General features: G+C 40.4%; 1 protein-coding gene across 3 annotated transcripts in view; it reads right to left on the reverse strand.

Annotated features, from left to right (window-relative positions):
- EXOC4 (exocyst complex component 4) overlaps positions 1 to 12,673 on the reverse strand; it is a 738,469-nt gene that overhangs the window by 645,067 nt on the left and 80,729 nt on the right. For 2 of the 3 annotated variants that reach the window (XM_064574933.1, XM_064574934.1), the window contains exons 7-8: positions 3,181 to 3,336; positions 394 to 568 (exon numbers count right to left, since the gene is read on the reverse strand). In XM_064574933.1, coding sequence (XP_064431003.1) covers positions 394 to 568; positions 3,181 to 3,336 — 331 coding nt within the window. The remainder of the gene's footprint in view (positions 1 to 393; positions 569 to 3,180; positions 3,337 to 12,673) is intronic. The other variant, XM_045864245.3, reaches the window with a different exon arrangement.

Here is a 12,673-nt window from a genome sequence, read left to right on the forward strand (position 1 = left end):
GCTCTTGACCTGTCATTTACCCCCAATATATGCAAGAGACGACTGTAGGAAAATGGTCATAAAACTAAGCTACATGTTTATAAAACACTGTTTAAGAACATTTTAATATTGATTGCCTTAATATATGACTAATTCCAGTGAAGCCAAGTACGTTACAACAGAAAGCCAAATACTGTACATCCTTGATTGCTACATACTGAGAATCTCCTAATTTTAAAGCCTGGCAAAAAAAAGTTAAAAGGTCTTTTTTGAAGATGATAGAAGTTGATGACATCAGCTAGCAACATTGCTTTCTCACTGTTTCTGAGTAAGGGAATATTTTAGGTGGCAGATTTTTCATCCCAACCTGTTATTCCAAAGCAAGATGGCACCGTATTTGTAAAAGGACCTCACCTGCAGAACATCTTGGATCTTCACCCACACGTCCGCCATATCGTACAATTTGATGTCTTCCTGCTGAGTAAGGGGAGCCACAACTGTGTCCTGCAGGTACCCCAGGACCACGGAGTGTGCAGTGGCTACAGCATTAAACTTGTCAAAGAGCAACTCCAGCAGTTCTAGAAGCAACCTGGTGAAAAAACAGATAATATTTACATCCACACACGCACGCACACGAAGATGGCTTACAATGGCCTGCACGAAAACCATCAACCATGGAAACAGTGCATCAGATTTCCACAGATTGATATCCAACAGTTGTATGATCGAAGCAACTTTTGAAGTCTAAAGCTCAGTTTCCTCTGCTATAAAATGGAGATGATGCAAGAATTTAAAAACCAGCTGTAACATCCCTAAACCAGCAGTAACAGCTCATGTTTCCTTTTTATCAAATTTCAGCGATCACCACACTACTACTCTGTATTCACATAGGCAGTTTCTCCGAGAAATTCAGGCAATTTTTCAGACAACAGTTCTGATGTTACACAGAACATGCTATTTCCCAGCAATAAATTGGGCACTTTGGTAAGGATGCTAATCCTTTTAGTCATGGAAAGCTGTGCCTACCATTCAGATGTATGGCCTAAGTTGCCTGAAAAAAAATACACACCTGCCAAGCAATCTGACTTTCACCACAGGAAACAGCTTAGGCATCTGCATTATCTCATTTTTCATAGTGAGAGATGCTGGACACATATTATTTCATCAATTTTATATACTCAAGGACACTAAATGAGGTTGCACGGCAGCTGAGCCTAGAACAAAAGTTGATTTCCATGTCGATGCATTTAACCACGTACCTCTTGCTATAGCTCTAGAATGTAAATGTGTTTTCAGAGATAGCTCGAAGCTTTATGTCAGAAATTCCAAGTAATTCCTCTATCACTGAACCTTACAGCTTCACTGATCACCTAGGCTTGGAATCATTCTTTCCTCCTCTGAACTTGTATTTTATCCCACTTGTTAGGTACTTACGTGTGGCTCATATATGTAACTCAATAAATGTGGGTCACAGGTATTTACATAGAGATGTTTTGCCTCCCTTCTTCAGTATTAGTCTTTCAGTGTGGGAAACTGCTTTATACATCTCTGTATACTTAGGAGCATTTAAAACATGATCAGCAAATATTTGCTGAATTTAATGTGTATACCATGAATGAGTCTAGAAAATTCTGGAATGTGACCTTTATTGTGTATTGTGTATTGTGGGCTCTCAGTTCAGAGTTCCTAAGTAGACTCACAAACCAACCTGAAAAGTAGAAAAGGAAAGCAAAAGAGCTTGTCAGCAATGTCAATTAACAAGATTTTATTACCATAAATAAGAGGTTATAACTACAATTTCATCAAAATGTATAGCCTATTATCTATTCCTATGGCTACTTTACTGCCCAATTACTATAATTAATGTGCCAGTGTGACAGCCAATAACTATCTTATGATAAAACCCTAATATGTGTTTGACATTTTAATTCAGATGAGACAGAATCAATAAAAATTTATGTAGTACTCCCAGTTTAGAACACACATAATCCAGAAATTAAACATTGTATTTGTAAATAGGAGCCATTCTACTTTTGGAATGATGGTTGGGTTTTTTTTAATCTTTTAAAGGTAAAATCATATTTATACTCACATATACCTAAAACAATTCTTTCTCATCTGTGTTACAGGAGAAATTCTCAAATATCAGCAGAGGGTACAGAGGAAGATGTGTCTAACGTTAACAGCCAAAACAATTAATTCAACGTAGGGAAATGATCTATATAAAACTGGTATCTGGCATCATACAGAGTAAATTCCTGATTAAGTGAAGGTTCTACTTTTCAAATAAAGATTTAAGTTAAGTATGTAAGCCTTATGGTTCCCAAATATCGATCCACAGACCACAGGGTATTTTTCAGGGATAGACAGCAGAATAAGAAGAATAGGAACATACATCAGCTTTTCACAAAAGTAAATTCATTTGGTATTTTTGGCACTCTCTTGATAGGAATATCTCATTTTCTATCACGATGGCAATTACATTGCCAAATGTCCTTACTTGACAAAACTAAAAATAACCTTATACTATATGCTAACACTTCTTGAAATCTTATTGATCCAAGACATCCAGAAGCCTGAGGCACACTGGTGTCCAACTGCCCAATGGCATGAAGCTCCAGGTACAGGCCTGCAAACCAGCAATGAAGCAGAAAACACTGGAAAAGAAGTGGCTCCTCTGAATGGAGGGGTGCTGCTGTCTGATCATCTCCAGGACCACCAAGCTCCATGACTGCACACCCTGATGGCCACTCAAGGACAAGAGCAGTTCAGCAACCAGGGGCAGTGCTCTACTTAGAAAAGAGATGGATCAGGGAATTGAGGTTTAGGATGAGATTCGTGGTAACTATTAACATCATGAAAACAGCAATCCTTTGATAAAATGCTGACACATTGCCAGTTTCCCTCAGTCCCGAACGATCAAGGCCAAGACAGACCTGTTGTCGTATGACCATCACAGCCGTAAGAGAGGCCACACAGGGAAGAAAGAAGGGAGAAGAAACAGGCTGAAAGTGGAGAGAGTCAGGCTGCAGCTCTACCTACATTTGAAACATCGACCCATTTCAAAGACAGGGACATTCTCCTTTGCCTTACCACACAGCACAAGCATGGCAATATAAATAAAAGCCACAGTTCTTACAGCAAAATTAAAGACTTCTGTGCTGCAGACGATACCATCAAGAAAGTGAAAAGACGGGGCACCTGGGTGGCTCAGTCGTTGGGCATCTGCCTTCGGCTTGGGTCATGATCCCAGGGTCCTGGGATCGAGCCCCACACGGGGCTCCCTGCTCAGCGGGAGGCCTGCTTCTCCCTCTCCCACTCCCCCTGCTTGTGTCCCCTCTCTTGCGGTCTCTCTCTCTGTCAAATAAATAAATAAAAAGAAAAAAGAAAAAAAAAAAAGAAAGTGAAAAGACAGACCACAAAATGGGTGAAAATATTTGAAAATCATTTATCTAACAAAGGATTTGTATCTAGCCTATCTAAAGATTTCTTACAACTCATAATAAAAAGATGAATAACCAAATTTTAAGACGGATAAAGGTTTTGAAAATATTTCTCCAAAGAAGATATATGAATAACCAACAGGCAAACAAAAGACATGCAACATCAGAGAAATTCAAGGCAAAACCACAAGATACCATTTCAGCCCATCGGGATGGCTGTATTCAAATAGGCACGCGATAAAAGGTGTTGTTGGGGATGTTGAGAAAAACTGGAACTCTCAGTACAGTACTGGTGGGGATGTAAAATGGTACAGCTGCTCTGGAAACCGCTTCGGCAGTTTTTTTAAAACATGAAACATAGAGTTACCGTAGGAATCCAGGAATGCTACTCCTAGATATGTCCCCAAGAAAAATGAAAATGTATGTGTGCACAGAAACTTGTACACAGATGCTCATGGCAGCATTATTCCTAAGAATAAAATATTACAATAGCAAAGGTGTAAAAATGGAAATAATCCAAATGTCATTAACTCATCAATGGACAAACATAATGTTGTATAATTGTACAACAGATTATTATTTATGGCTATCAAAGGGAATGAAGTGCTGGGACACGCTACAACATGGATGAACCTTGAAAATGTGCTACATAAGAAAAGTCACAGAAGAATACATATTTTATGACTCTATTTATATAAGATACCCAGAACAGGCAAATTATAAAGAAAGAAAATATATCCGTAGTTACTTAAGTGAGTGGGAATTGACTACTAATGCACATGGGGTTTAATCGGGGGGGGGGGACACAAAAATATTCTGGAACTAGACAGTGATGCTGGTTGCACAACCCTGTGGATACACTACAAACCACTGAATTGTACACTTTCAATGGATGAACTGTGTAGTATGTGAATTGTATCTCAGTATGTCTGTTTTAAAAAGAAACCCATCAGCTATGGCATTGAGTGAGGACAGCAGGGCCCAACACCTCCCCTGTAGTGAGAACATATAAAACAGTGAAAAAGGAAACTCATGTCTCAAAAAGTGAAGTATTATGAAAGCGGATTCTTTTGGAGTCTTACTACAGGAGGACATGAGCTTTTCTCTTTTGGTCGACTCCTTTTGGTTTGTTCTTTCCACTAATATAAGTAACTTGTAAGAAATCAAGATTCACGTGCTTTCAGAGCATCAATAATTCCTATGTTTTTTAATAAAAAAAAAGTCTCAACTTCTCTAAGTGTTCCCATCCATAAAAACAAAGTATTAATTAATACCTGCTCTAGGGGTCTCACTGAACTGCTGGAAGGAGCACAGCAGAAAATGGACAGAACCAGGTAGAGGGAAGAGAGTTCAGGGCCCCTCTGTCTGGGTTTCTGGCTTGAGCAACTCTGAAGATGATGGTTATCTTTCCTGAGAGTGAGAGCATTCAAATGAAGGCAGAAATTTGGAAGGAGAGATGTTGGGTTTACATCTGGTTACATTTAAGGTGTTATTTATTTAAGCACTTGGATATGCAAATCTGGAGCTCAGGGGAGAGACTGACACTGGAAAGAAATTTTTAAGAATGATAAATATTTGAGAGGAGGAGATCACTCAGGGATAATATGCAGAGTAAGTAAGACAAGCAAGGTCCACAGCCAACTCTTCCCAAAAGAGCAGCATTGAAAAGATGGTTAGGAAGTAGCTAGGGAGGAAGAATGAAGCCAGGAAAGAAAATTGTAGAAGACAAAGGAGAAGAGAATATCCAGTCAAGGCTACGCTGAGGTCAGAGAAGATAAGACGGAGAATCGTACAACTCACAGGTCCCAGTGACCTTGACCAGAGGATTTCTGGTCAAGCTGACCCCTCCACAGTAGGATGAGGAGTGAATGGCTAATAAGGAAAAAGAAACGAAAGTCAAAACACACACTTTGCAAAGGCACACCATATGCACTCCTTAAAAAAGAAAAAGTAAGACAACTCTCTCCTGAAGCATCAAAGAATAAGAGAGATTGGGAATCACTCACATAAATAGAACATAAATCCACACTAGTCTGGCCCAATTTAGAGCCACCAGAAATCAACTGAAACAAGATGAATATTCACAGACACTCGCCAATTGCCCACACGACACTAGATTGAGAAAACAAGTGTCTGCCTTCAGCTGCAGACATACTCAGGGTCACCCAAACACACAAAGCCCTGCTAAAGTTGTTCCCTACTCCCACCACAAAATTTAAATAAATAAAAGAAATAAAACATTCCATTGCAGTTAACTCAGCCACTTAAATCATTTTAGGCTCAAGGTTTTCACCACTGATCTAAAAGACAAAAGAGCAGACAGAATTAATAAAGGACTAGAGACTCCTTAAACGGAACTCAACAAAAGGTCTCATATACAAAGAAGCCTAAGAACCTCAGAGATTAAAATTTCAACTAATTGCCATTTCTGTCCTTCAGAAAAGAAGAACACACATTCTCTCTCTCACATGTACCACAGAGATTATTTCCAGAGCCACAAAAGAGTATGCACGAACAGCAACCCAGCATCACAGCTGGTAAAGGGAAATAGTAATCCTGGGATGGCCAGACAGTATGTATGCCGTTGAGGACCACAGACTTGAAGTCAGCTCTCCGCCGCACATCATGGGGCCTTCGAGACGTCATGAGGACATTCCAGATCGCAGGTTCCTCAGACACAAACTTCTTCAAACACGGTTTCCTAATCACAGGTGGTGAGATATACGTGCCAAAATGTGATAGAAGTATACTAAAAAAGCAAACCTGAAACAACAGTAAATTGTTTTCTGTACCTTTAACAGTTACCATGTGGAAGAGGCGAGGGGGAGAGACCCAGGAGATGCGCCGGATCTCTGCATGGCCCAGCTGCATCTCTGTCCTTCCTTCAGCTCCGTTAGTAAGATATACCAGCTTGTACTCCGTAAGATATAGCAGCATCATTCCAGGAAAACTCCCGCTTCGATTTAGTTGGATCTGGCCTCCGAAGGAGGCCTAACTCACAGAGTAAGGGCGAATTCCTTCATTCCTCTGGGATTCCATACTCCCTCCAAAAACAGACGCTCACAATGGACACAGTGTAGTGACAAAACAGTGACATACATGGCCTTCTGGGCCAGAAAGGAAGGGCAGAGCCCTTAGTTTATGCCTCCTTGTAATACACATCTCTTCCAACACAAGGCCCAACGCTCAGAATGGAGAAAACAGTCAAATTTCATGGGTGCCTGAGTTCATGAGTCAAAGAATGAGCAATGTAGGGTGGCGGCAATATTAGAAGTCTAGGATCAGAGACACTGACCTGGGGTCCTCAGCATGGGGCTGGTAGCTAAAGCTGGCATAATGAAAGAGAGCTCTGAAACAGGAGAGCTGAAGTAGGAGGGGAAAGAGGACGATGACAACAGTGACAAGGACTGTAACAAAGACCACTATGCCAAACACAGCCACACTGATTCTATGCCAGGCATTGTGGGAAGTGCTTTACTTCAATTATCTCATTTAAACCTTTGGACAACCCTATGAGGAAGGGACTGCTTTTATCCTCATTTTATAGACAATGAAACTACAACGCAGATAAGGTTCAAAGAAAGGCCTCAATTTTAGAGGATGTTCCTTTTAAGGGGTATTAGAAAAAAAGGAAGTCGTTTTTAAAAAGAGGCCAGGGGTGCCTGAGTGGCTCAGTTGCTTAAGCCTTCAACTCTGGATTTCAGCTCCAGTCATGATCTCAGGGTCGTGAGATGGAGCCCTGCGTTGGGCTCCTCACTTAGCAGGAAGTCTGCTTCAGATCCTCTCTCCCTCCCCCTCCGCATGCTCTAAGGAAAGGAAAAAAAAGGAAAAAGGAAAAAGGAAAAAGGAAAGGATAGGAAAGGAAAGGAAAGGAAAGGAAAGGAAAAAGGAAAGGAAAGGAAAGGGGGGGGGGAGAGAGAGAGAGAGAGGAAGGAAGGAAGGGAGGGAGGGAGGGAGGGAGGGAGGAAAAAAAGAGGCCAAAGAGATATCAGTACTGTACAATGCCAAGGGAACCAAGGCTGGAAAAAGTGTCAATAGAACTGTCTATACGGACTCTACCTTCTCACCGTCAACTAGTTTTTACCCCTGGTAAATAAAACAAGAACACAGAAGTGTCAAGTTGAAGAAAGTGTTTGTTCTTTAAACATACATCCAATTACCTGGCAGGTTTTGGAAACAGCCCTCTTATAAGTAAAATGTTACTTATTTCCCAGATCCTCTACTAACTTCCCACTTGCAGCTACACCTGTCTGTCTCGTCCTCAAGAAACGTTAAGAAGAAAATGTGAAGGAAGCATTACAAGGGGACAAGGAGTATCTCGGTATAAAGCTGTATCACCAAGCTGTGAAAAATGTTCAATATTTAAGGTGAGATACAACTATCTGAATCTAAATTTAACATCCAGGGAACCTTGAATTAGTCATTTGGCTGGAAAACTCATGTTTGCAGCCAAGGAGCTGCCTTACTTGGTCACGAAGCAGAGACACACACGAGGTAGAAAATCAGTTCCGTTCCGTTCTACTACTTCCTATCTGCAGTCTCAGCAGAGACTTTAATATCAGGATTCTGCATTTTCCCAATGACAGACAAAGGCAAAAACCACAGACTATTTATTTCCCTACCACTAAGAGATAAGAAAACACTGACCTCCGAGCTTGGGTCTTATGTGAAAAATTAAAGGAAACTGATCATCAATTATTTCGTATCAAGATGGTCTTCGTTTTACATGTCTCCACCTCACATACACGGTTTCCTAATAAGCTTGGCTGAGCGAGTATTTTCCATTTCAAACAGGACAGAGATCCCATTTAATCTTCAGGGTTATCTAATACCTACTCTTAAAGAGGTAGAGATAAAAGAAGTTACTATTTGAGGAATGCTGACTAATTCTCCATCTGCACGATGAAAAGAACAGGAAAAAACTATTAGCAACGTAGAAAGAAACAGAGCAAAAATAAAAAGCACACTGTAGTGGGCCCTGGCGCTGGGAGCTTTTGTCCTGTGTCGCTTCCCCACTTATAAGTCAGCCTCTCATGCTCAGTGCCTGAATTCCCGGTAGATGACCCCAGTGAATTAATTCTAACGTATGTCAAACTAGTGACTAAAATTAGAAAACAGACCCAGGGGCGCCTGGGTGGCTCAGTCATTAAGCATCTGCCTTCAGCTCAGGTCATGATCCCAGGGTCCCGGGATCAAGTCCCACATCGGGCTCCCTGCTCGGCAGGAAGCCTGCTTCTCCCTCTCCCACTCCCCCTGCTTGTGTTCCTGCTCTCGCTATCTCTCTCTCTGTCAAATAAATAAAATCTTTGGAAAAAAAGAAAACAGACCCAGGCCTTCTTCCTCTTAATTAAAGTATTAGCATCATTCTTTGAAAAGCCTTTCCCAGGATAACCTCCTCAATAGAAGGTGCTGGGAATACTGGAAGCCACATGGAGAAGAGTGAAGCTAGATCATGATCTCACACCATACACCAAAGTCAACTCTAAGTGGGGTAAAGACTCGACTGTAGACCTGAAACCACAAAACTCTGAGAAGAAAATATAGGTAAGCTCCTTGACATCAGCCTTGGCAATGATTTTTTGGATTTGACACCAAAAGCAAATACAGAAAAAGTAAAACAAACAATTGGGACTACATCAAATTAAAAAGCTTCAGCACAGCAAAGGAAACCACCAAAAAAATGAGAAGCAACCCACAGAACAGAACAAAATATCTGCAAATGATAGGGGCGCCTGGGTGGCTCAGTCAGCTATGCGTCTGCCTTCGGCTCAGATCATGATCTCGTGGTCCTGGGCTCGGGCCCCAAGTTGGGAACCCCCACTCAGCAGGGAGTCTGCTTCGTCCTCTGCCCCTCTGCCCGCTCATGCACGCAGGCACGCTCTCGTTCTCTCTCAAATGAATAAAATCTTTAAAAAATATATTTGCAAACGATATATCTGATAAAGAATTAATATGTAAACTATATAAAGAATTCATACAACTCAGGAACAACACCAAAAAGGCACATACAAACAATCCAATTTAAAAACAGGCAGAGAACTAAATAAGACATTTTTCCAAAGAAGATACACAAATAACCAAAAGGTACACAAAATGGTGCTTAGCATCACTCATCATCAGGGAAATGCAAATCAAAACCAAAATGAGATACCACCTCACACCTGGTAGAATGCCAATCATCAAACAACAACAGAAAAACAAATATTGGCAAGGACAAGGAGAAAAGGGAATCCTTGTGCCCTATTGGTTGGCAATGTTAACTGGTGGAGCCCCTATGAAAAATAGTATGGGGGGTTCCTCAACAAATTAAAAATGCAACTACCATATGATCCAGCAATCCCACATCTGGGTATATATCCCAAAGGAAATGAAAACAGGATCTCAAAAAGACGTTTGAGCTCTCATGTTTGTTGCAGCATTGCTCACAACAGCTAAAATGGGAAAACAACTTAAGTGTCCATCAATGAAAAAATGGATAAAAAAGATGTGGTATGCATGTGTGTGTATATGAATGCGTATACATACACATATGTATATGTACGTACAATGAAATATGACTTAGCCATGAGAAAGAGGGATATCCTGTCATTTGTGACAACATGGATGAAACTTGAGGGTATCAGGATAAGGGAAGTAAGTTCAGCAAATACTGTATGTTCTCACATACAAGGAATCTAAAAAAGCCAAACTCAAAGAAACAGACTAGAATGATGGTTGCCAGGGGCTGGGGGTGGAGAAAGTGGGGAGTTGGTCAAACGGTACAAACTTGTAGCTGTAAGATGAGTAAATTCTGGGTAGCCAATGTACAGCATGGTGAGTATAGTTAATATCATATTATAGACTTGAAAGTTGCTAAGAGTAGATCTTAAGTTCTCACCACAAAAAAGAAATGGTAATTAATTGATGTGATGCAGTTGTTAGCTAATGCTATGGCGGTAATCATTTTTGAAATATATAAGGATGTCCTATCAACATGTTCTACCCCTTAAATTTATGCAATGTTGTACGTCAATTATACCTCACTGAAGCTAGGGGGAAAACGCCTCTCCCCCATTCCAAAATAATATTTCATCATTAGTGGAACATGAGAAAAATTATCCATAAATCCCTTTCTCAGAGATAACCAAAGATGTTAAATGTGTATTTTTAGTACAAGAATGTGCCAGGTCCCTAGGGGAATTGCTTGGGTATCTAAGTCATCAGTTTAATTCTCAGGTGAGCTAATTAAGATCCATTTACTCTGTGGTTGCTGATCACATTTCTTTTTTTTTTTTTAATATTTTATTTATTCATATATCAGAGAGAAAGAAAGAGAGAGAGCACAAGCAGGGGGAGCAGCAGAGGGAGAGGGAGACGCAGGCTCTCGGCTGAGCAGGGAGCCCAATGCGGGACTCGATCCCGGGACCGTGGGATCATGACCTGAGCTGAAAGCAGATGCTTAACTGGCTGAGCCACCCAGGCATCCCGCTGATCACACTTCTTAACGTGTCCAGCCATCTCTGAGGCCTGTCATTGATCACAATGGGGGGTTTGGGTGGGAGAACAGATACATCAGTACAAATAATGCCTTTCTCTGGTGGAGAAACAAAATCAGGCCCAGGAAAAGGAATTAGGAGCGTCATCTTTATAGAAGACAGAAGGCAAACTTATATGATGGAAAGAGACTACTTCCACTCTTAATTCCACCACCACCAAGCTTTGTGAACTGTCAAATTATTTCGGTTTTCACATTTCCCTGAGTACATCTGGGATTAAGATTAAATGCCCCTACCTGTGATGAGGCAAATAGTGAGGCTCACTCAGGTGAGATACCAGATGACCGCTCTGCAAAGCATAAATACTACAAAAGTAGAAAACTCTGCGATGTCTGTGATGATACAAAGAATGTGTCAAACTTTGACATGCATGAGAATTACCTAAGGCATAGACCCCTGCAGGCACTGCACCCAGAGATTCTAATTTAATCACTCCTCCATTTCTAACTTCCAAAGAGCATTGGTGCTGCTGATCTTTAGACCCCACTCCTGTAAGCGGTGCAGAGATTTTTTTTAAAATTCACTTCCTCTTATTAAAAAATTATCTTCTTAGCATCTTTTTCTTATTCATTCATTAAACTTCCTGGGCATTTAATACGTGCCCAGCCCTAGATCAGGCTGCAAAAACACAGTTAAACCCCCTCTTGCAAACTCATAGTCCAGTCTGATTAGAGACCATAATAATGAAATGGGCCAGGAGTTAGACAAGGCCCTAAGGTACGAAATACAGCCTAAGATACACATGATGATGCTTTAATCCCATCTGATATGACCCTAAACATCAGCAAGGGAAGACTGTCACTTGACACAAGTGTTTTGTGTTTTTGCAATGGAAGACCTAATGTCAGTTTGAATATGGAATACCTTTCGTCTAACACCAACAAGTGCACAGAAAATAAGACCTAAGGCAGCTACCACTATTTGCCAAATAGAGAAGGGGGCCCCAATGTAGCATGAAGGCTCACACCTAATTGTTATCAATACACCATGAAATAGATTTTAATCTGCCATTCCTTTAACTCGTATGATCTCTAACTCGAACCTGCAATAGCATGCAAAACAAGAGAATTCAAAAGCAGGTTTTGTTGGGTTTTTTTTTTTTCACCCTGACAAATGTAAATAAAGATTTAAGCAATCTAATATTAAGACCTGTCCCATTTAGCCAAACACCCTTTCTCTGAAGACTATAACTCAAGAACAATACACAGTCACAAAGACAGCTGTCCAATTTCATGCTTACAAAAGAGTAAAGAACATTACTAACATTACTAATTCACCTGATATGTTATGAAGCTATTACCAATTTATTTATTAAGCCTTACTAGAACATACATAGATTTGGAACCAGTACTACCTTCCATGGTAATAAATTTTATGTTTTAGTTAACAATTTGTATATTAAGTCCCACATGTAAAGAATTAACTCCTTTCATTTGTTCTAAAAATATTGCAAAAAAGCTGCAGGGGATATGTTCTAGTTGAAGAACAGTGGAATTTCTTCTGTAAGTCGTTGGTTCATCCTATTCACACCCTTCAGTATTTAACAGCTGAGTATATTTAAAGCATGTTCTCACTGATATGTGTAATCAAAAGTAGAGATTTAATCAAATGATATCATAATCACTGAAGTTAAATTTACTTGCTTCCCGCTTGCTTTGATTCGAATTAACTACTCATCTAAATTACATCAAGGCCCTCCCTGATTCCAAGCATGTC

This window comes from Mirounga angustirostris, unplaced genomic scaffold (assembly GCF_029215605.1).
Source record: "Mirounga angustirostris isolate CCGP_5_RB_7025 unplaced genomic scaffold, mMirAng1.0.hap1 SCAF_12, whole genome shotgun sequence".
Taxonomy (NCBI): Eukaryota; Metazoa; Chordata; class Mammalia; order Carnivora; family Phocidae; genus Mirounga; species Mirounga angustirostris.